Raw genomic sequence first — 23,883 nt, 5'->3', positions numbered from 1 at the left:
CTGCCCAGGGAGGCTCCAAGGGGCTGGGGCGTGGAGCAGGTCACCACTTCACCTTTGTGAAATTCAATCTTCCCCTTCCCCCCACCACTTGAGTTGGTCAGAGACAATAATTAATATAATAATCCAGTGTCTCACAATACAGTTGGCCCTCCTGGCTGCCAGAGCACTAATGACTCATATTCAACTTACCATTGACCAGGTCCCTTTCCATGACACTGCCTTCCAGCATCTCATTCCCCAGTTTGTCCGTATATCTGGGGTTACCCCATCCCAAGTGCAGAATCTGGCAGTTTCCTTGTTGAACTTCATATGGTTGGTGATTGCTCAGTCCTCTAATTTGTCAAGGTCTCTCTGCAGGGGCTCCCTGCCTCTGAGAGAGTCAAGAGCTCCTCCCAGTTTTGTGTCATCTTCAAACTTGCTTAATGTACCCTCTAGTCCTGTGTCCAAGTCATTTATGAAGATGTTGAAGAGCACAGTTGAAGAACACCACTAGTGACAGGTCACCATTCACTATAATGTGCTCAGGCCTGAGAGCCAATTGCTCACCCACTGCATGATGTGTTTATCCAGCTGTGTGCTGGATCCAGAAGGATCCTGTGAGAGACAGTACAGGAAGCTTTCATAAAATCTAAAAAGATTACATCAACTGACTTCCCTTGACCTACTAGGTGGGTTACCTTGTCATAAAAGGAAATCAGGTTTGATAAGCAGGACTTTCCCTTGTGAAGCCGTGCTGGCTCAGACCAACGGCAGTGCTGTTTTTCAGGTACTTTTCAATACCTCACAGAATAATCTTCTCCATAACTTAGTTATAGTTTCTGGGGTCCTCCTCCTTGCTATTCTTGAAAATCAGGGCAATGTTCATCAGCTTCCAATCAACTGGGACCTCTCCGGATTCTCAAGATGGCTCAAAAATCATCAAGAGAGGTTTTGTGATGACACCAGTTAGCTCTTCGAGGATTCTTGGATGAATCCCATCAGGGTCAACTGGGAGCTGATTGTTCTCGCAGTCATGGTCCTCCAGCTCAGGACACTGAGATCCCCTTGGTCCATCATCCATGTTGAAAAGCAAGGCAAAGAAATCATTGAACACCTCTGCCATGTCTCTGTGTCTGTTTGTAAGGTGACCATCCTCATCCTGTAACAGGCCAGTGATATTTCTATACTGCCTATTGACATTAATATATTTGAAAAAACTCTTTTTATTGCTCCCAGTTTTTTGGCCAACTGCAACCCCAGTTCAGGGAGCCAAAAACTTATAGGAACGGTTCTTGTCTTCTTAAATTTAAACTCAGATTCTGAAATTGTCTGAAGATGGCGAGAAGCAGCAGTGACAATTTAAATGATCAGATTTTATTTTCTCATGTTTGACTTTCAAGGTCAATGGAAAAAATGTCCAGTAAAGGTAATTTTTGTATCTAGCAGATAATATTTTCGTAGCTACATAAATATAAAAATATGACACAGTAGCTACTTAGTATTGTCCATCTCAAGATTTGGAACTGCAGTAGCGATACAGTATCCTTATTTCCCTAATCTTTTTCTACCCCACACAGTTCTAGGATTATAAACTTTTTAAGTTTAAAGGATTTTAATTGGACAGTATTTATGTCATTCCTAACACTTCTGGTTTTGTTGCAACCACACCTTTTGCCTGTGGTTTAAGATTTCTCTGTGTTTGTATTTGAGTAGAAGACTTCAGGCCACATTGTGTTAATTTTTACGTTGGTATCTTCTGTTGACTTTGAAATGTGCAATTCCACCTGTGTCCATAGCTCATAGAAAGCAAGAAGGGAAAAAACAGGAGAGGAGGTAGAGGAAAAAATGAAAGCCAAACAAACCAAGTCAGGGACATTTAACAGAGAACTGCCCAAAACTCTGCATCCTATCTACGCCCTGATACTCTTGCGAACCTTTACTCAAAGGCTGGTGCAGAGAAAGATACCACAACCTGTTTTTTCTGTTATCCCGTGTTCACCAAAAGAAATGTATCTTAATTGAGTCTAAATATTTGTTTCGCTGCCCTGTGGCTTGCTCTTTCATTACAAATAAATTAACAACATGGCATTAAATTTACATAATATGTTTTAAATAAGAAAATGGAAAGATGAGCTTTAATTCATTGATGAAGAAAAACAATAAATTGCTGGCTATGACTTGTTCACATGTTGAAAAGTAGGATTGCTTTTAGGAAAAATTATTGAAAACCAGATTTGCCTCATTCTTTATTTTAAACTATTAAGCAAACAAAACTTCTCTGGTCTTTACTAATGTGATGTTTTGTTGGTTTGGTTGTGTCATGTCCTCCCTGCCTTCCCTTCTCCCCCACAATGATTAAAAGCTGTCTCAGAGCATTTGGGGAAACAATCAGGTTGGAAGGTGTCTTGAGTGGGTACTGGTTCATTTTTTTTTTTAAGACAATCCAGGGAAAATCTGAGCATTGGTTGATATTTGCAGACAGAAAACCTGCTTTTTTCAGTTTTGTGGAAATGTGCTCCTGACTCACTCAGCTTTTTCTGGAAGGTACTTTCTGAGCCATCAAATGTGGACTGTCTGCAACTTATGCTGTGTTAAGAACAGAACACTGTATGTTTTGGAGGGGAAGTGGGTCAATTTTTATGTGACTGTTCAACCTTGATTTAGACTCCTCTGCCTTTCATGTACCATCAAGATGACAGAAATTCTGGCACTTTGACTTTCCCTGCCCCTAATATTAACTGATAATACACATAAGCACTGCTTCCAAGTCACATCGTGGAGAACTTGGATATCTCTGAACTCTTTGGTCTTCAACAGTACTGGGCACAGTTTTATGGAGAAGGTAGAAATATCCTGATTCTCAAGGTGCTGCTGTCCATAAATTCCAGCTGCCCATCTCTTCTCTTTGAAAGGTTTGCAAAACCTTTTTTACTTGATCATAGGTTTCCTTGGGTGTTTTAGGAAATACTATGCAACCCTTTCCTAGTATTTTGCAAGTAAGAATGTTTTTTCAAAAGTAAGTTGTTTAAATAGGTTGAAGTATTATTACTACTACTACTTAGCACACATCTGAAATAAGTAAATGCAAACCTGCTTTAAAGGATTTCTCTGAGACATTTTTGTGAGTAAATCTCAGTTCATAGCTGTAAATATAGCTAGAAATAGGTATTGTTACTCCAGGTGGTACAGCTTTAAAGGATACTGTTTGAAGATGGAGGACATAGTTTAATTTTCTGCTGCTTAGCTCCCATGTGCTGAGCTTTCAAAATACCTTGTCTAGAGAGATCAGACCAAGGGGATGAAACTATCTCTGTTGCAGCTGTTTTGCATCTCACTCCTGCTTTTTCATTTTGCTGCTGATATTTGTGAAGAGAACTGTTTATTAGCTGCCTCTCTGTGCTGGTGATTTGTTTTGGTCTTGGAACTCTAGCTAAAAATTTGGGTTTCTTGGGAAAAAATGTCAAAGGGTTAATTAAAAAAAAAGTGTTGATATATTTGAGTACTGCCAAATGATGAAAATCAAACATGAGCTAGCTATTTTTTGAAGTGCTGCTGGCTATCAAGTCTCATATATTTGGTCTAGTTTTACTGCAGTTGCATTAGTATACTTTTCCTTTTCTGTGTGACTTTTATTGTGGCTTTTTTTTTTAATATTCAGGAAGTACTAAGGTAACTCCGTTTTTGTCTTCAAATATAAATCACTTTGTGTTCAAGTCCCCATTTTCTTCTTGCAGTTAGGAGTGATGGATTAGAATTAGGCTGCAGCACAGATTGGGAGAATCTCCCAGCATCCTCTTCCCGCAGAGGCATCAGCTTCCAGCATTGACTGTAGCTGCTGCCACTCACTGACATTTCTTTTGAATTCGGCTATGGAGAGCGCCTGTGTTCCCAGCTGCTAACATGTGAACTTTTATTGGTTTTGCTTGATAATTCATTAAAGAAACCTCATGGATATTGAGAAATAAAGCAATCAGTTTTCTCTTTATTGCTTTTCTTCGTTTGTTTTTTTTTTTTTTTCCTCTCTGTGTGTGCATGGTGGAAAAAGACAGAGTGAGAGAAGCAGCACCTATTTTTGCACAGAGACTGTATTTACCTACCTGAAGTTAACTGAAGTAATCCTGTAAGTATATTACCTCTGCCTAATAATCCCTAAAATCATAAATGTGGTAGTAAGATTTATGGGATTTTATCTGTGAAAATTTACTTTGGCAGGTATGTCAAACTACAACATTTCCTTTTCAGATGGATTTCCTTGAAGATAAAGGAAAACCGATAAAGGAAAACCAATCACAATAGGATTATGAAGTAATTGTTTCTCTTCCACCCTTTTCAGTGGTGAACAATGCTTTTAGAGAGCAGAAGCTTCTCTGCTGATGTCAGTGCTTAATCAGCTCAGATGCTGTAGGTTGTAGAACACTGCAAGGTGTGTATTTTGGGGTGCTGTTCTTTAAAATGTGGTAATTTAAAGACAGTATCAGACTTAAAGGTTTTTTCTCTATTTATAGACTGTCCTCTGCTCTTGGTAGCTGTGCTGATTTAACCATTTGAGCTTATATAATATTTTACTTACACATTTATTTCGTAGAACACAGTGCTGTGCTTTATAAGTACTAAATGTTAAGTATAACGCAGTGTCCTTTTAGAGACTTTAGTAATTTCAGAATGTCTCCAGCATGGGCTGTACAGTCACTGTGTAATAAATTCCAGTAAATTAGTTTGAAGTTTAGAAAGAGCGTCTTGCTAGGATCACACTGTCCTAATTGTCTCTTTGGATCTGAGCCAGTATTTGTGTGACGCAGTGTTAGTCCCATAAACATCTGGCCTGATTTGTTGTCCTACTTGCAGCATGATTTATTTTTTCTTTTTTTCCATGGGAGCATAAGTGAAATTTTTATTCGATTCATATAAAACTGCCAGTAAGCTTTCATTATTATTTGTACATGCTAGCTCTTCAAAGAGGATCTTTCTCAATGTATTTTCGTGTCAGCATGTCTTACTTAGACCTCCTTTCCAGGAAAAATGTTGAACAGATCTAAGTTATATTTTTGTTTTTATAGTGAACATCTATTTTTCTGTATCTACATGCTGTATATTAAGCTTTGGCAGTATTCCTCTCTGCCGTATTCAGGTGATCATTTTTGTACCCAGTATTGCACGTATTGATCTCAGCTGGATTATTTGATATAAACTATTAGTCTGATAAGGAATATTTAAACACGGTAAGTTCACAGTTTACCTGCAAAGATCTTGTGTTAAAACTTACATCTAAAAATACTGTCGAACCACTGAGTTCTATTAAAAAATCTGATAATCTTTTATGCTGCTGTGTATTTCCATTAGTGTTGAACAGAATAGTGTAAAGCAGATTTTTCTCCTACCTGCAAATCAACACTGATGATTCTTTGATTTTTTTTTTTCTACCCACTCTGTCAAACTGGGGTCAATTCTAAATACCTGTGATCTGATTGTTTTGCTGACAGTTTTTAGGCTTTCATATATTTTTGCAGTGCTGTGTCAAATTCATGCTGGAGTAGTTTGATATGCTTGAATAGGATTATTTTATAATCACTTTAGCGATCAGATGAAGTGTATGTGTATATTCAGGTGGGTAAATAGGAACCCAAGTAGTTGTCATGTGTCACAATATCACTGAGTCCTTATGGAAAATTTGAGTCTCCCTTTCTGTTCACATGAAGTGCAATTTGCTGTTGAACTTAAGAACTTGGTGTCAGATAAAGCTGCCAGTGTTTCTTTTCCCTTCAGACAATAAAATCACCCAACTTGCAATAAATTGACTAGTCTACTGAATCTGGTTAATGATCAATCCAAAACTGAAACATTTGGGAATGCTCTTGTCTCTTTTATTTAAAAATAAAAATAAGACAGTAAAGTGGCTAGAAACATAGCCTGTGGGTTTTTTGGGTTTTTTTTAGAGTAGTGGACTCTTGGCAATGGTGGGTGATGGTCAGCCAGCAAGATAAGCTTAGCCTTGACGCTATTTCCTCTGGTACCTGAGGGTCAGACAGATGATCAGTGATCAACTTTGCCAAGATTTTCTTTGTTTGTGCTTATTCAGTTGTTTTGTACCATCTACAGAGTAGTAATAATATGTGAGGATACAGCAATCAGTATTTTCTTGTGGTGTTCAAATATGGCATTGATAATAAATATGTAGGTAAGCAAAATCCGTGTTTTCAATAAGACAGACCACTAGGAAAGTTCCCTTATCTCATCACCACTTAGTCATGGAAATGTTTGGAAGCTAAATAAATCTCTTGATCACTTTCTTGTATTTTGTTACTAGATTCCAGCGAAGCAGCACTGTGGATGCTAGGCTGGTTTCTGGCACTCAAAGTCTGAGACCACAAATAAGACTTATATGCAGAATGTAAAGAAAAGAAACATTAATGGTGTCCTGACAGGTGATGATCTTGACATTTAAAGTTTAAGATCAGATAAGACTTCTAAGAACCAATTTTTGTTTGTATATAAGGTTTTCAGTGTGTTTGAGGGTCTTTAATGCATTTCAGTCAAAAGACAGTATTACAAATATTTCTGCTTCTGTGAGCAGTAATAACTCCTGAAAGAAAATAGTTGTCACCTCTAGGTAAATCTGTTTTGTTTAGAGGAGCTAAAACTGGAACTTCCATCTCTAAAAAAAAAGAAGGGAGGGCAAACACTTTTCCTAAAATACTAGCATCTCCCCCTGCCCCCAGACTTCTGGTCTGTAAGTAACAGAGCTTTATCTGCCATCTGTCTGCCTTGCCTTGTTGTTATATTGCATGTAACATTATACCTGGTAAGGTGTAATGACTGATCAGTTAAAATACTCTCTTAGTGAAATTCCAGTAGTCTTTGAAAAGCTGTCAGTTTGACCTTTCTTGACAATGCTAAGGTGGAGCTAAAACTGTGAAGTCATTCTCAGCTCATTTTTGTGCATATGATTTTAATAATGCTTGATTTGCAAGAGGGGCAACTGCCTCATTTTTTTCTCACTCAATTACCTCTTCCCTTCTCACTACCTGTTTTTCTGAGAGCTCCAATTCTGTATCTACAGGTGTACCTTTTGAAAAATAGTTTTCAATGCTTTCTCTTTATGTATACAAATGTATAATATCAGCTAGCTATTGTTTCTTCCTTTTGCTCTGCATCAGCTTTTCTGCCACAGCTGTAAGATAAGCAAGAGGAAATAATTTAATTTAAAAAATTCCAAACAACCAAACCAAGCCCAACAATAAACAAAACTCTCAAAACAATGAAACAAAAGCCCCAGCACTATTAAAGAAAGGGAAAATACCCTAGTGGTATGGCTTGATCATTCAAAGGATAGTATAGGCAGATCCCTTGGTATTCTGGCAACAATACAGGAATTCACTCATAGAGATTTACAAATAGCTGGCTAAATGCTGCTATCTCATAGCCACATAGGGTTGAGGAGGAAGGTGCAACCTCTCTGAACTGAATTGTAGCATGAGGTGTTTCCATCCTATGCAGTTTCCAGTCCTGTGGGTCACAGGTGTCTTCAAAAATTCAAGTGAAAGCTAGTACCCAGGAAGGGCTCAGATACGAACAATGCTGTTTTCCTCTCTCTGCTATAGAATGTGATCTTAAATACAGTGTGAGAGGAAGTCCTGAGAGAGGAATAAGTGAAAATAAGTGTGTTATCATGATGGTTTTGCCAGAATGTTGACTGATATAATTTAAACTAAATTAACATTATTAGGATGTGTTCATCTGTTGTGCATTTTCTGTTTGTTTGTGGGTTTTTAAATTATTTTTGTTTGCTTGCTGATTTTTTTTTTAATCTACCTGATGTTGAATGCATCCTAATATAGTAAGCTTTAAAGTATTTCTGCCTGTTTGCAAATTTGGTTAGCACAGCACTGGATAGTTTTGCTGCCAACTGGGTTTCTTTAAATGAATGTTTAGGATACAGACTACAGGATGTGTTAGTGAAGTTCTGAAATAGGGAAGACACTGCACCTTCAAGGGAACAGTCTGTCTTGCATCAGCATGAATTTTTTTTTCAATCTTTACCATAAATATTTTACTTACCTAAAAGTCATGCTTCTCAAAAGAGGGGATGTATACATAATAAATGCAGAATTTGCTGCGGAGGTATGACTAGTGGATTTACTATATGGGTAAAATAAGTTATCATTTACTATATTGATCAGATGGCTGAAGGTTTTAGATTTTCTATATTGATAATAATAGCCTGGAATAGGAATTGATTTATATAAATTGGAAATAATTTCAAACACCTAGCCATATGGCTTAAGATTTTTCTGTTGTGTGATTATAAGAGTTGTTGAAGTCTGGGCTTTAGATGAAATGGTAAAAAAGTTTGCAACAACTTTTCTGTTTGCATTAGGAAAAAAAATATTGATCATGTGATCTTATATCTTTCCCTGACCATTTTAAGCAAACAAAAAATGTTAAGAATCCTTTTTGTTCATAAACTGGATGTGACTGGCCATTTAAAAATACTGAGATAGCTTTAATGTCAAGGATTTAATATGCTTTAATGTGTTAGCAGCAAGAAGGGTCCAAATGTGAGAAAGGTTACTGACTTTGATTCTGCATTTCTGAATTGCTCTCCGGGTGGAAGGTATGCATAGCATGCATATAGGCAGAGGAATAAAATCCAGACTCATGGAGGCTTTCCTGACACACTTGGCTTTTTCAGAGGGTGTATCCTGTACCTATCCATCAAGATACTGAAAGATGTGCCAGCACTAGCATAGTGTGGAGTTGAGTTGTGTGTGCAGTTTCTTACATAGGTCAGTACTCCCACAGAATGATGTATGTTCTGCTTTCATGAAAGTTTCAGACTTTATACAGAAATTGTTTCTGAGGGTCATGCATCTCTGCTTGTAGTTGCTTAAATTCAAACCATACAGGAGTCTCCCAGTTGTGTGGTTTAAGAGTAGTCCCTTGTAATAGGAAGAAAATTCCACACAACTAGAAAGCTATTTTCTTTACTTTTTGAACATTTCCTGTATGTTCATGTCCTGTCTGCGGATTGTACTACCTTCAGCCATCCTTCATTAAACTATCTAGAGCATTAAACATAGACCTAACAGACTATCTCAGTAGGATTTGGCAATAAGCTTATTTTATTTTGACCTTTACTTCCTGTCATAATGCTCTTGGTGGACATTTGCCATGAGGACTAGTGCAACCTGCTACTCTGTGGTAGGTAGGTAGTACTCCTACAAAGTATCTCAGCTTTTGTTTGATGATTTGTGTTGCAACTTAGTTTCTGTGCAAATAATTGATAAAAATGATAGCAGATAGCATTGTCCCTTATGAAATGATTCAAATTAAATTTTGGCACAGCACTAAGCAGAAAAGTGAAGTATTACTGTTGGCTCATATATAAGTGATGGGTGAGAGGGATAAGATACTGTTTCGCCCCGGTCCAGAAGTTCCACGCTTTTACCAGTTGTACACTTTCATTTTAGACTTTGAGAGATTTCACCCACACGAATCCTTGCAAAGTCTTTGATTCTTTGATACCTCGAGTTCACATCCAGAGAAAAATGACACATTTTTCTCTAAGAGATTTCTTTTAATTTGGTGAGAAAGTAGGCATTTTGGCAAAAAGGATTTTGCAGAAATAACATACAACTTCTCAAAAGCATTACAATGGATTACTGAGACTAGCAAGCATTGCTGTAGTGAGGAAACGTTTGTTACACCCAGCAAACACAAACTCCATACAACTTAAGTGAAAAACCCATAACTTAAGTGAATACAGGAAATAGGTGTTTAAGTTGCCCACAGGAGTAAAGGAAGAGTGATTAAAAGAAAGAATAAAGAGAGAAAGAGAGGAGAAAGACATATTTAACACTCTGGAGGTCACATCTTGACAGATCAGGAGGGCAGAGGGCAAGGGCAGATGGAGACCATGTGGGTGTTTGTTTATAGACTTTGACCACTTCCCCTAGATGGGACCTTTGGCTCACTGCCACTCACTGTCCCCCCCAGCCAAAGTGAGGGGTGCCACCACCAATTGGAGGCTCCAGAGGGTGCAATGTGGGCAGACCATCAGGTGGACCTTATTGACAGCCCAGACACACGGCTTTCCCTGCCATGTGCTCTGCATGGTTGCAGCCTTGTTGACTCCAGGCCTAGCCCTCTATTTTTTTAAAGATTTTTATAGTTATTTTATAGAGTTAGGCAGAAAGGAAGTGTCTTTATCATAGTAAAGGATAACTGTTTCCATTTCACTAAGACTGAAGAGACAGAAGTAGTAATAGACTACTACAGGACTTCTAATGTTTGAATATTTGATGACTGTCAGGGATCAACAGCGAAGAACCTGCTCATTAACAATTTCCTTGTTCTCAATAATTTTTAAATATTGCAGAATTAAGGAAGATAGTATCCCTGTTCTAGCAATACACTTCTAATTTGAGGCATAGTGTGGTGGGTTGACCTTGGCTGGATGCCAGGTGCCCACCCAGGCACTCTATCACTTTCCCAGCTGGACAGGGGAGAGAGTAAGATGGAAAACAACTTGTGGGTTGGGATAAGGCAGTTTATTAAAGCAAAAGCTTGAGGATGCAAAAGCGAAGCAAAAAACCCTAAGTTTATTCTCTACTTCCCATCAGCAGTGATGACCCTCTGCCTCTGAGAAGCAGGGCTTCAGCATGCATAATGGTTCCTTAGCCATTGGAGACAATGAATGCCCCTCACTTCCTGCTCCTTTCCTTAGCTTTTATATCTGAATTGACATCATGTGCTGTGGAATATCCCTTAGGTTAGTTTGGGTCAGCTGGCCTGCTTGTACCCCCTCCCAGAATCTTGTCCTTGATTGGGGAAGGAATATTACATTACTGATGCTGTGCTCAGCAGTAGCCAAAACACTGGTGTGTTACCAACACCCTTCGAGCTACCAGTGCAAAGCACAGCACTGTGAGGACTGCTATGGGGAAATAAACTCCAGCTCAACCAGACCCAATATGCATAGTTTAAATTTAAAACACAGCAAAAAGAAGGATGCCAGCTACAAAGTCCTTTGCTGAAGTAACACAAAGGATCTGGATCACTTGAGTTTAACAAATGATTGGTGATGTGGTGGTGACAGTTTTTCAAGTGTTTTGGATCTTTGCTATATATTAAAGCCAGCCAAGAGAACATCAAGCACATTTTGGCATGTAAAGCCATGCAAGATGTGAACATGAATATTTAGTGACATCTCTGTAAGCTGTAAACTGTGACCTTTGATACTGCAGTTTTAGTACATCTTTTGATCTTGACTGGGAGAAAGTCCTCCAGGAAGACAGTGGGTTCCAGCCTTCACAGGCTTCTGTTGAAGGCTTGAGTTTATTTTAGGCGAAGCATGCAAGGTAGTACATGTCAGCACAGAGCTTCATGCCACAGTGTGTCTCACAGTAGTCCCCTGGATAATGGAAAGAGGAGAAGACAGACCCTGTCAGCTAAAAAGCTTTAAAATTATTGCTGTTCTTGGACATTACAAGGGATCAGTACACTTTAAGTAGAGCAGTGTTCAAAAATATCCAGAGCCTTCTAGCCAAGAAAATGGAACTATTCTAGTGAGGATTGGCTGTTATTTGTCATTAAGAGTTCATGTCATTGCTGTTTAAGACTCATGACAAGATGGTTACTCTTTTTGACAAGGTAAAACATAAAGAGTTCAAACCTGAGTTTTCTGATTCATTGCTGCAGAGGGAAAGATCCACTTCAGAAAGTATAGAAACATTCTGAATAGCGACAGTATCAGATTTTGACAGCGTATGAGGACTATTTGACTTTTTGCAGAAGACAAGAACCAACTGAGAGCAATCCATTTTAAAGCTGTTTTGTTATCATTAAGTTGGCAGTAAATACTCTAGCAGATGCATGCATATATGTTGCTCAAGTAGAGTGCTACGGATGGTAGTTTCTGCCCTAGCTGTTGATACTGTAATTCACACACAGGATGGGTTTTATTTGAGTTTATGGAAACAAATGCCTCTATAAGATTTTTCTGACGAAGCCTCTGTAAATGTTAAGGGTCATTTGTTTGCTGAAGTATTTATGCCTTGAGAAAGTGTTGTCTTAATTGTAATGCATCTGGTTTTCTTGATACTTATAATCAAGATAGCATCCTCTTTGTATACCCTGAATTTTTTAGAAGACCTTATTTTCACTCCTTTTGTTTGTATCAGATTTCTGTCTTAATATGATTAGCATAAAATTGAATTATTTTTGCTAATTTCATGTTTTTGTGGTCTTTATTCTTTGAAGTTTTGCTTTGCTCCCACTGATAACTACAAGTATTTTCAATATCAGTAGCCCGGTGAGACTTCAGTTAATAAGACCAGTAGCTGAACAAAACCAATTTGCTGGCAATTAAATTTTGTTCATGACATAAGGCTGATTATTCTTCCTATGTTGTAAAGAGCTGACAGAAGGTTTTAGAAGTTTAAAAACTAAATTCTGCAACCCCTATTCATGCAGAGTGTTGCTGGAACATTAGGTCCAGCTGATGTTAATAAAGTGATATAGAACTCAATATGTGATTTAAAATGTGAAAGTGTTGGATTAAAGGTGATTTTTTTCTGCAATTCTCCCATTTCTAGCTCCTGAATCCCTTTTCTCAAGAGAAAAGTTGGTAAATCATTCCACCTGGAATGATTGTTAAAAGCTTACTAAATCTTCTGTGGATACAAAGACAGTGGCATGCATCAAGTTAATGTGTAACTTTAGCTATATAATGGCTATTCAGGAATGCTTTTACACTGAGGCCTGGTGTGGAGAGATAGATGATGTTGTCTAAGTCATTACATGTTTGAATAACTTTTAAATACTAATGCAGTGACTTTTCACTTGGTTTAGGCTAATAGTTATGCTCCCTTTTAATTAATCGGGGGGGAAGGAGGAGGAAAGTGACTTAAACTATAATCTGCATTAACATTTTAAATTATGGGTGGTTTTGCTCTCTGTACATCCCGAGGATTGTCATCTTAATAGTGAGTATTCCAATACGTCTCAGGGTTTTCAAATCAGCATTCTTATGCTGTGTTTCCATTGCAGCTCCAAGTAGTTGATTAGAAGAACCTACTGAAGCTGTGAAGAACTTGCATATGGACAGTATATCTCCACTGTATTGGAACAGTTTCATGAGCACCAAGCTCAAGATACACAAACTATTGCTAAAATTCTGAACATTAACTCTTTTTTTCATAAAACATATTTAAAATAGAAGTGAGAAGATAAGAAACACTGTGTGTTGGGAAAAAGTATCCTTAGTACCTTGACAGTAACACAGTGTCTCCTTGTAATGTGACATTATTCTCTTTGCATAACACCCAATATAGCACATTTTCCATTCCTTTTTTTTTTCCTAGAAGTTAGCAGTATTTTGCTACTTTTGGCTGGGGTAGAGTTAATTTTCTTCACAGTAGCTTGTGTGGGCCTGTGCTTTAGATTTGTGCTGAACACAGGGTTGATAATATAGAGATGTTTTTGTTATTGCTGAGCAGAGCTTACACAGAGCCAAGGCCTTTTCTTTTTGTACTGCCACGCTGGCCAGGGGTCTGGAAGGGTATGGGAGGCTGGGAGGAGACACAGCTGGGACAGGTGACCCAAATTGACCAAAGGGATATTCTGTACTATATGACATCATACAGTACGTAAAATGGGGAGAAGAAGAAGGAAGAGGGAGCACATTTTGAGTGATGGTGTTTGTTTTCCCAAGTGATCATTACATGTGATGGGGCCCTGCTCTCCTGGGGATGGCTGAACACCTGCCTGCCCATGGGAAGCAGTGAATTAATTCCTTGTTTTGCTTTCCTTGTGTGTATGGCTTTTGCTTTCCCTGTCTTTATTTCAACCCAAGAGTTTTCCAGCTTTTACTCTTCCAGTTCTCTCCCTGATCCTGCTGGTGGGCAAGTGAGTGAGCGGCTGTGTGGGACTTGGTTGATGACTGGGATTAAACCATGCTAGTAGCTGTAAAATCTGTAGTAATATCACTGAAGTAGTGTTAATTTAATCTGCTGTGAGGTAAATTAAAGAATATGCTTATCTGATGTGATAAAATGTGTAAAGCTTCTGTCAGTTCTAGGAAAACTGTATGTGGATGTAGGGGAAAAAATAAGATTACCTATATAATACTGAGTTAGAAGGAAAACAATGTGAGTCAGCATTACTTGCTGAACTGTTCATCAGTCTGGTAACTTGCTGTAGAAATTGGTTTGTGATGTTTTGGGAGTAGAGGAGAAAATGTGCTTTTTCTGAGCCTCTGTGTAGAAATGCCAGCGAAGATAGCCAAGTTCCTTCTGAGTCAGTGTGCTCCTTTTTTCTGACTGTTGTGGTATCAAATTATGAATCTGAGTTGGAGTGAATCCTTTTGGTTATCTTCCTCTGCTGCAGGATGTAGGAAAACAGTAGAAAATATATGTGAAGAGTAATGAAACAGAATGCAACACTCTGATAGAGAATATGATTCACTTACCAGAAATAACAGTGTGAGAAAGCTAACTTCCCAAGTTTTATATCTGAAGTGGCAGAATAACTTCATAAACTTGCTTAATGTATAGAACAGGACATATATCAACTTAAGGAATACTGTTTGAATTGTCTGCAGGCTTTGGTCACACATAAAGTCAGCCTCAGGGGAACTAGTCTGTAATACAGGAAAAAAAACATGACAACCAAGTGCTGAAGAGATCAGCTGCTTACCCATTTAAGTAGGAAAACGTAGTTTTGACATAGTACCAGGTTGTTTAAAGAGCCTTGTTTATGGAATCATTTTACAAATATTGATATGTGACGGTGTTGATGGTAGAGCTGGGAGTATGATGGCATTTGGGAGCCTGATGGCAAACACTCCTCACTTAGACCTGAAAAGCCAGCATCTCCATGGCTGTGTTATACAAAATAAAGATTAGATTTTCCTTCCAGAGGAAGTTCCAGCAGTTTCTGATTGCGGGATAGGAAGTGTGCAAATTTACAGCATACGAGTACAGGAAATGTGTTTCTGGGCCTACAATGAGACCCAGCCAAGCAGTTGGAAACAAGACATTGCCCTTGCACCTTGATCCTTGCATTCAGAAACTGCTACAGTGGGGGGGTTCTGTAAATACTTTAATATATTTATATGCTGTTACTTCTCACATGAAACAGTAGGAAACTTTCTTACTCTTTCTAGGCCTAACACAAATACCTTTTAACTAAATATATAAAGCAGTCATCAACTGTTAATTTAACTGTGGTTATGAATGATCTACCTTCCCCCAGAGTATTTTATGAACTGTGTGGTTATACATGTCTCACTTACCATTCGCTTCCCTCCCTTACTTCAGATGACTATTCTTAATTCTCCATACTGTGTATAGCAGATCACTGCCTTTTAACGGATCTGGTTGCGGACTCTCTGCTGGTTTTCCCAGAGTGGAGCTCGGCCGCGCTGTCCCCCTTTGGCAGGAGGAAACAGAGACCAAGCTTCCCCGGGTGTTCCGTGGCAGAAAGGACCTTTAATCTTAAACTCGTGCGGTTCATATGGGTTCGGGGGGAGGGCAAGAAGGAGGACTGTGATTGGATCGAGGTATGGGGGGAGGGGAGTGGCTTGAGAGCCCAGTGATCAATGGGAGGTACAGGAGGACCTCATTCCAGTAACCGAGACAGGGATTTGGGGAGAGGTGGGCACAACAAGATTCATGATCGGGGGAGGGGGAGACCACATGGTTCCGATGGAGGGGCCACATGGACCAGGGGAAGTGCATAACTCAGGGAAAACCCATACAATAAAAACGCAAATAGTTGTTTTTCTGCTTTGCTCGGTCCCAGGAAGCTGCCGCTGTAATGGGCCTGTTTCTAAAGCTGTTCTTTCCGGGTCTCATAATCCTGCCGTTCACCCACAGCCTTTCATTGAGTTTTTCTGTTCCTATAGCTGACAAGAATTCTTGGCCCACAACAAAACTAATAAACATGCTGTAACAGGGGGAGGACCAGAAGGTCCATCTGTCCTCTGTAATTTTGAAGATTCCACGTACTTTAATATGACCTCTGGCATTTGTATGGGAAGACACTTGAAACAGGGTACTGCCTTGATGCTAGTAACAAAACAGCTGTAGTGTGCAAGTATGAAAGAGTAAAAATTCATTCTTGCTGTCTAGTAGATATCACCCTCTCCCCCACTCTTTTTTTCCTCCTCTTCTTGAGAAATGGAAGGCAGCTAACACATTCTTCCTATCGGAAAAGGCAGAGCAAATGGAATGTGTAATTTAACCAGGCACAGACTAAGTAAAACAGCTTCCTAAAACACAAATCTGGAAAAAGATTACAGAAGCATGGGAATACACAGTGGTAGTGATGATGTGTTATTGACAGAATAAGTCAGATCCTTACTTGTGTACTAGAAAAAAACCCCAGACTTTAAATCTAGCTAAAATTAGTTATTTGAAAATTATTTGTTAGCAGATGATATTCATAAAATTAGCTAATAAAACTGAGTGTTTTCTAAAACTTTTAGTTGTTAAAAATATTTTTATTAAATTTCTTAACACTATTCTTTGGAGAGTAAAAAAACCCGCCTGTCCAGTCATATTGTTATGTGCACATTTTTCTTTGTTTGTTTTGTGTGTGTGTGTGTGTGTGTGTGTGTTACAGTTAGATTAAGAGCAGCTGCACTCCTCTGTTGTGTCTCTTTGTGCAAGTTTCGAGCTGGCTTCCCGCCAAGTCTCTGAACTCGACAACAGAGCCTGTTTCCCAAAGAGGGAAGAAAAAAAAAAAGAAAACCCAAACAGCCAAAGCTATAGCAAAAATATATATTTTACATATAAAACAGATATAAACAGTGAGAATACTATATACCTTAAACCCCAGAAACCCCAAATAGCTTCGTAAAAGGGAAGAGGGGAAGGGAAAAGGGAAAAAAGGACAAAAAAAGGATGGAAAGGGACAGAAGCAAAACAGGTATGCACAATCTAAAAATCTGGTAACCAGCAAAATAAAGAACTGCAAAATCTCACCACTTCCCTTGAGAGAAGCTGGACACGGCCCAGCACTCTCCCCTCACGCGTGGCAGATAACAGCAGTCACTGTAGGCCTCAGCTCCAGATAAGCGAGACTGAGACAGGGACCCACTGTTCTCGAACCTCACTGAAAAGGAAGAGAGCGAGCTCTCTTATCTATGCCTTACTTATAACCCAAGTTACGTAAAGGAATAGCATGGAATACTTCCTGGGTCACCTTCCTAGTTCCTTCCTGGTTACAAGCTCATCTCCAGGGAGGCCTAGGGTGAAAACTATCACACTCTTCTTAAATTCCTCCTTCTGAGTTCTTCTCTTCTGGTTAGTTCTTAAATATTTATCTCATTGACAAGATCTGTTGCTTACCACTGCTTAACCTGACTTGGATAAAGCCCATTATCAAGTTTAAACCTGTTTTAAAGCTGTAGAGAGATTATCTTTTCCAGCTCCAGCTGTGCATATTGATGGCTGTGTAGCTTCTAGCTGTTAGTCACTACCATTTTTGTCCAGTTTGTCCCTACGTCTGCCCATGGAGCAATTTTTGAATGCTCCTGAGTCTTTCAGGCAAAACTGACCAAAGAAGGAGTTTTGTTAAGATGACTTCCACTTAAGCAAGTGCAAGTGATTTTACTTGTAGTGAATTAGGAAGAACAAAGGCTTTTGGCATAGCTACAGACTTCTGACAGGACTATTTTTAGCATAGCTGTTTGCAGAGGGAGCATCTGTTTAATACTTTTTTGGGTGAAAATATTTTGTCACCTCTTTGAGATTCAGATATGAATATAGAGTCTAAACAGTGTTTGTATTGATGGGGAGAATTGAGAGCTTGGGCACAGTGATAAGTTTTGAGAATTGGTCTAGTAAGAAAAGAAGAGCTAAGCCATAAACGTCACTTAAATAAGTAAAGGGGGCACACTTGTGTAGCATGGATAAAGTGTTAAGCATATAAACTGTTTTTGAAAAGGTATATTCTGAAAACAATAAAATTGCTATAAAAGACCTTCAATGTTATATAAGGAAAAGCTGTGTTTTCATTTTGTGTTTATATGTACAGTTTGAGTAAACTAAGAATCTTTTTTAGGGCGTCCAAGATGGATCTCAAGTGTGCTCTGGAAGAATGTTCAATGGCACTGAACTTATTTCTAAACAATAAGTTCTCCGAAGCACTGGAACTACTTCGTCCATGGTGAGGTCCTGTTTTTTGCTGAAGTTACTGTAAACAGATAGCGTAAAGTATGCTATCTAGTACCTGAAGATTATTTAAGGCCTCTGACGATAATGGTTTTCATTTATTCCCTTTTGTCCAAAAGCATTTATCCATATATTGGGGTTTTAGCAGTGTGGTTGTCTCCCTAAGGCCATCTCAAAACCTGTTGATGAACCACTGAATTGTTCTGTTAATCATTCAAACTGTCTTTCCTCATGCGAAGGGGGAAAGCAGGGAAGCAAGACCTTATCCAATGTATCTTTGATTAGAAAATTGTACAGTGGAACTGCTTTTGACAAGAGGGAAAATCTGGAACAAAACTCCAGAATACTCTTTTTGTTGTTTTTTATATTACGCTTGAATCACACATTTAAAGCACATCTTTTGATCTTCTGACTAATTCTACTTGTTTTCCTGTTTCCTTTCCTCCACTGAGAAGAAAAGCATGGCAGTGCAGATGTAAGGAATTAAAGAATACGGAGAGGTTCACAGGGCAAGTCTAGCTTATCTGTGACTTTGTGGGGAGGCAGTCTGGGTGGCTGATCTTCAGGACTGGGATCTGAATCCCATTCACTATTCTTCTCTTACCTGTGTCTCAAAGATGCGTATGATATTGAGGGATGTTTTGGCAAGAGGGATCTGTAGCCTGTGTTACTAGAGCGAGGTAAGGTTCCTCCTCTGCAGTTTAGTGCTAGTAAGAATGGATTAAGAGTGATGGGTTGGTGTTATATGGACGAGTTCAAGAACACCATTAAATGAAACTTCAGAAGGATGACAGAGTTATCAAGTGTTTACTTTTAGTAGTATGGAGAGCTCTCATACTTTAGTAGTATGGAGGGCTTTTAAAATTAGCTATACTTACTCTCCAACTCTCTTCTCTGAGCATTGTATAGTGTTATTTGAAATAGAGAAATACTTTGAGAAGGCCCACCTGCACTTGTGTGTATGCTAAAACTATTTTTAGGTGATATTGCAAAATAATAAGTTCTACCTGAAAGGATTGTGCATGAGCGTATTGCTAAACACACGCACACACATATTGCCCAAATGTTTTTTGTGCATTTGATTTATATTTCATTTTGCATTGTAAAACAAAAAAAACCCCTTATTTTGTCATGGTGTTTTTATGTACAGCAAATTGTTTGTTTGTAGTTGATGTTTGCTAATAAACTTTGAGCTTATTATATAGCACATTGCAAATGATGACCTATTGCAAAAAACAAAAAAAGTTGCCTATTAAAAAAAAAGCCTGATTGTTTTATTGAAAAATAGCCTTTTATTGAAAGTTAAACTTAAGTCCTTAAATAATGTAAAAATTTTAGGATAAGTGTTGATAGTTTTGAGAAATACAGACTTAGCCCAAAGGTCATCTTTCTTGACTCTTCTTAGGATTTCTGTCTTCAAAACTACATTTGGTAGTTGGCTCCTTGATTTAGAAGGAAGAAAAACTGTTAGGCAAACTAGAGATCATCCAACAAAGAACTAGAAGCCTATCTAGAAGACCAGAACAAATGATTTATTCAGAAGGGTTTGCTTTAGTTTGACAAAAAAGGAGACTTGCCCATTAATCCAGTAGTGGTCTGAATCTGTTGAAGGGAAGTTGCAAAGACAGAGGCACCATTCTCCCTAGTATAAGATGGTAAAACAAGAGTCAGTCACTACAAGTTGAGACTGAGGAGGTTTGTGCTGGTTTAAAAGTTAACCAGCAGGGGAAACCAACCCAACTCAAAAGAGAGATTACAAGTCAGAATAACAATTTAATAAAATAATACAACAGGCCCTAACCCACAAAGCCCAAATGTGCAACCCAGCACCCCAGGGCACAAACAAAGCGGTGGTCCCTGGGCTCCCCCCCTGAGCCCAAAGCAAAGGGAGAGGGGAAAAACTTTGCTGGTGGAAGAGCTGCTGCAGTCCAGCCAAAAATGGTGATTGCAGCCCAGCCGAGGGCGGTGGTCTCAGTCCAGCTGAGAGCGGTGAGCTGCAGTCTGGCTGAGAGCAGTGAGCTGCAGTCCTCCTCTGGATCCCACGAGTGGTCAAAAGGTTCTGAAACTCTGGGTTTATATATTCTCCAGCTCAGGCAGGAATGCTAAGTCCCTCCCTCAGAGTGGGGAATTCCATAAAAGGATGCTCAGTCCTTCCCTCAGAGTAGGGAATTCCATAAAAGGGCATGAGGACAAGAACATCCCCCCACCTCACAGGCCTCTATTGACAACAGTTTCTGGGAAATGGCATGGAAGGCTATAGAATACAGTTTTGGGCTACCCCATTCAGTGATGAATCAGTCCCAGCTGTTCTAACTAGGACATTATCCACCCCTTATTCTATGCCATCCATGTCATGCCCAAATTAACCCCCTTAAAAACTATGTCTCCTTAAAACTATATACAGTTATATATATATATATATATACAGATATACAATGAAACATTACAGACCATTCTCACTCAAAATTAGGTCCCCTTGTGGTATACAATGTGTCTCCCCATCTTTTTGCATTACCCACCAGGTGAAACCAGGTCCTTGAGCAAAAACAATCCCTCGGATGGGTTTGCCTTTGCTTGAGGTGGGACTAATCCAAACAGTCTTCCCTAACATTCCTCTCATATGCACCACGGGGACTTTATCTCCATCTACCATATGCAAAGGTTCTGATTGGGCAGGGCCAGCTCGATTGATGGAGCCTCAGGTGTTGACCAACCAGGTGGCATTTGCTAAATGCAACTCCCAGTGTTTGAGAGTCTCCCTACACAGTGCCTTCAGGGTGGTTTTCAGCAGTCCGTTACACCGCTCAACTTTTCCAGCCACTGGTGCATGGTAGGGGATATGATACACCCACTCAATGCCGTGCTCTTTGGCCCAGGTGTCTACAAGGCCATTCTTGAAATGGGTCCCATTATCACACTCAGTTCTCTCCAGGGTGCCGTGTCACCACAGGACTTGTTTTTCGAGGCCCAGGATGGTATTCCGGGCAGTGGCATGAGGCACGGGATATGTCTCCAGCCATCCAGTACTTCCTTCTACCATGGTCAGTACGAAGCACTTGCCTTGGCGGGTTTTGGGGGAGCATGGTGTAGTCAACTTGCCAGGCTTCCCCATACCTGTACTTCGACCACCGTCCACCATACCATAGAGGCTTTACCTGCTTGGCCCGCTTGATGGCAGCACATGTCTCACAGTCATGGATGACCTGTGAGACAATGTCCTTGGTTAAGTCCACCCCTCGGTCACAAGCCCATCTGTATGTTGCATCTCTCCCCTGGTGACCGGAGGCGTCATGGGCCCATCGAGCCAGAAATAATTCTCCTTTGTGCTGCCAATCCAGATCTACCTGAGAGACTTTAATCCTGGCAGCTCGGTCCGCCTGCTCGTTGTTACGATGCTCCTCATTAGCCTGTTTCTTGCGTACATGAGCATCTACATGACCGACCTTCACACTCAGCTTCTCTACCCGGCCAGCGATGTCCTGCCACATCTCTACCGCCCAGATGGGTTTCCCTTGGCGCTGCCAGTTGACCTTTTTCCATCGCTCCAGCCATCCCCACAGAGCATTGGCCACCATCCATGAGTCAGTGTAGAGATAGAGTCTTGGCCACTTCTCTCGTTCAGCTATATCCAAAACCAACTGAACGGCTTTAAGCTCTGCAAACTGACTTGACCTGCCTTGTCCTTCGGTCGCTTCTGCAACTCGTCGTGTGGGACTCCATACAGCTACCTTCCATTTTCGGTTTGTCCCTACAATGCGACAGGAGCCATCCGTGAAGAGCGCATATTGCCTTTCATCTGCTGGTAGCTTGTCATATGGTGGGGCCTCCTCAGCCCGTGTCACCTGCTCCTCTTCTTCTTCAGAGGATAATCCGAAACTCTCACCTTCAGGCCAGTTGGTGATAATTTCCAGAATCCCAGGGCGATTAGGATTCCCTATCTGGGTTCGCTGTGTGATCAGAGCGATCCACTTACTCCATGTGGCATCGGTGGCGTGATGTGTAGAAGGAACTCTTGCCTTGAACATCCAGCCGAGCACTGGCAGTCGGGGTGCCAGGAGGAGCTGCACTTCGGTGCCAATCACTTCTGAGGCAGCTCGAACTCCTTCATAAGCAGCCAGGATCTCTTTCTCAGTTGGTGTATAGCTGGCTTCAGATCCTTTGTATCCCCGACTCCAGAATCCCAGCGGTCGTCCTCGGGTCTCCCCAGGCACCTTCTACCAGAGGCTCCAGGAAAGGTCATTCTTCCCGGCTGCAGCGTAGAGCACGTTCTTCACGTCCTGTCCTGTCCTTACTGGCCCAAGGGCTACCGCATGGGCAATCTCCTGTGTAATTTGTTCAAAGGCTTGTTGTTGTTCAGGACCCCACTGGAAATCATTTTTCTTCCGTGTCACAAGGTAGAGAGGGCTTACAATCTGACTGTACTCGGGGATATGCATCCTCCAAAAGCCCACAGCACCTAGGAAAGCCTGTGTTTCCTTCTTGCTGGTTGGTGGGGACATAGCTGCTATTTTGTTAATCACCTCCGTTGGAATTAGGCAGCGTCCATCTTGCCACTTCAATCCTAGGAACTGAATTTCCTGAGCAGGTCCCTTGACCTTACTCCGTTTAATGGCAAAACCAGCTCTTAGGAGAATCTGGATTATCTTCTCTCCTTTCTCAAAGACTTCCCCCACTGTGTTCCCCCAAACAATGATGTCATCAATGTACTGTAGATGTTCTGGAGCCTCGCCCTTTTCCAGTGCAGTCTGGATCAGTCCATGGCAAATGCTGGGACTGTGTTTCCACCCCTGAGGCAGTCGATTCCAGGTGTACTGCACACCTCTCCAAGTGAAAGCAAATTGTGGCCTGCACTCTGCTGCCAAAAGAATGGAGAAAAAGGCATTTGCAATGTCAATGGTGGCGTACCACTTGGCTGCCTTGGGCTCCAGCTTGTACTGGAGCTCCAGCATGTCCGGTACAGCAGCACTCAGGGGTGGTGTGACTTCATTGAGTCCACGGTAATCCACCGTCAGCCTCCACTCTCCGCTGGACTTACGCACTGGCCATATAGGGCTATTAAAGGGTGAGCAAGTCTTGCTGACCACCCCCTGGGTCTCCAGGTCACGGATCATCTTATGTATAGGGGTCACAGAGTCTCGGTGCGGAATTGCTGACGGTGCACTGTTGCTGTGGCTGTCGGTACCAATTGTTCTTCAACCTTCAGCAGTCCCACAGCAGAGGGGTCCTCTGAGAGACCAGGCAAGGTGTTCAACTGTCTAATTTCCTCTGTCTCCACAGTAGCTATACCAAAAGCCCAATGAAGTCCTTTTGTACTCCTCAGGTAATCTATACCAAGGATGCACGGGGCCTCTGGGCCAGTCACGATGGGGTGTCTGTGCCATTCCTTCCCAGTCAGGCTCACTTCAGCTTCCAGTACATTCAGCTGTTGGGATCCCCCCGTTACCCCAGAAATGGAGATGGATTCTGCCCCTACGTATCTTGATGGCATTAAAGTACGTTGTGCGCCGGTGTCCACTAAGGCCTTATATCTTTGTGGCTCTGATGTGCCAGGCCACCGAATCCACACTGTCCAATAGACTCGATTGTCCCTCTCCTCTACCTGGCTAGAGGCAGGGCACCCCTAGTCCTGGTCATGGTACTCATTCTGCTCTTCTTGTGAGTATGACCTGGAGGTCCCTTCAAGAGGATCAGACGTATCATCATTCCTGTACTGTCTGGAACCTTGCCC

General features: G+C 40.6%; 1 protein-coding gene and 1 long non-coding RNA gene across 13 annotated transcripts in view; one reads left to right on the top strand and one right to left on the bottom strand.

The window, feature by feature from the left end:
• Positions 1-23,883, top strand: part of TTC39B (tetratricopeptide repeat domain 39B) — a 90,803-nt gene that overhangs the window by 39,809 nt on the left and 27,111 nt on the right. For 8 of the 12 annotated variants that reach the window (XM_027634617.1, XM_027634614.1, XM_027634616.1 and 5 more), the window contains one exon: positions 18,046-18,150. In XM_027634617.1, the coding sequence (XP_027490418.1) occupies positions 18,056-18,150 (95 nt within the window). In that variant the 5' untranslated portion in view covers positions 18,046-18,055. Of the gene's footprint in view, positions 1-3,825; positions 4,100-4,383; positions 4,403-17,213; positions 17,233-17,266; positions 17,286-18,045; positions 18,151-23,883 lie in introns of those variants that run through there. The other 4 variants (XM_027634618.1, XM_027634620.1, XM_027634621.1 and 1 more) reach the window with 4 other exon arrangements.
• LOC113943186 lies at positions 13,788-15,526 on the bottom strand. Its single transcript, XR_003526224.1, has 3 exons — positions 15,268-15,526; positions 14,447-14,617; positions 13,788-14,358 (listed from the first exon to the last, which is right to left on the bottom strand). It is a non-coding gene; the product is annotated as an uncharacterized LOC113943186 (long non-coding RNA).

Source organism: Corapipo altera, unplaced genomic scaffold (genome assembly GCF_003945725.1).
Source record: "Corapipo altera isolate COAL_440 unplaced genomic scaffold, ASM394572v1 61411, whole genome shotgun sequence".
Classification (NCBI taxonomy): domain Eukaryota; kingdom Metazoa; phylum Chordata; class Aves; order Passeriformes; family Pipridae; genus Corapipo; species Corapipo altera.
This window is presented reverse-complemented; position numbering and strand designations above follow the sequence as displayed.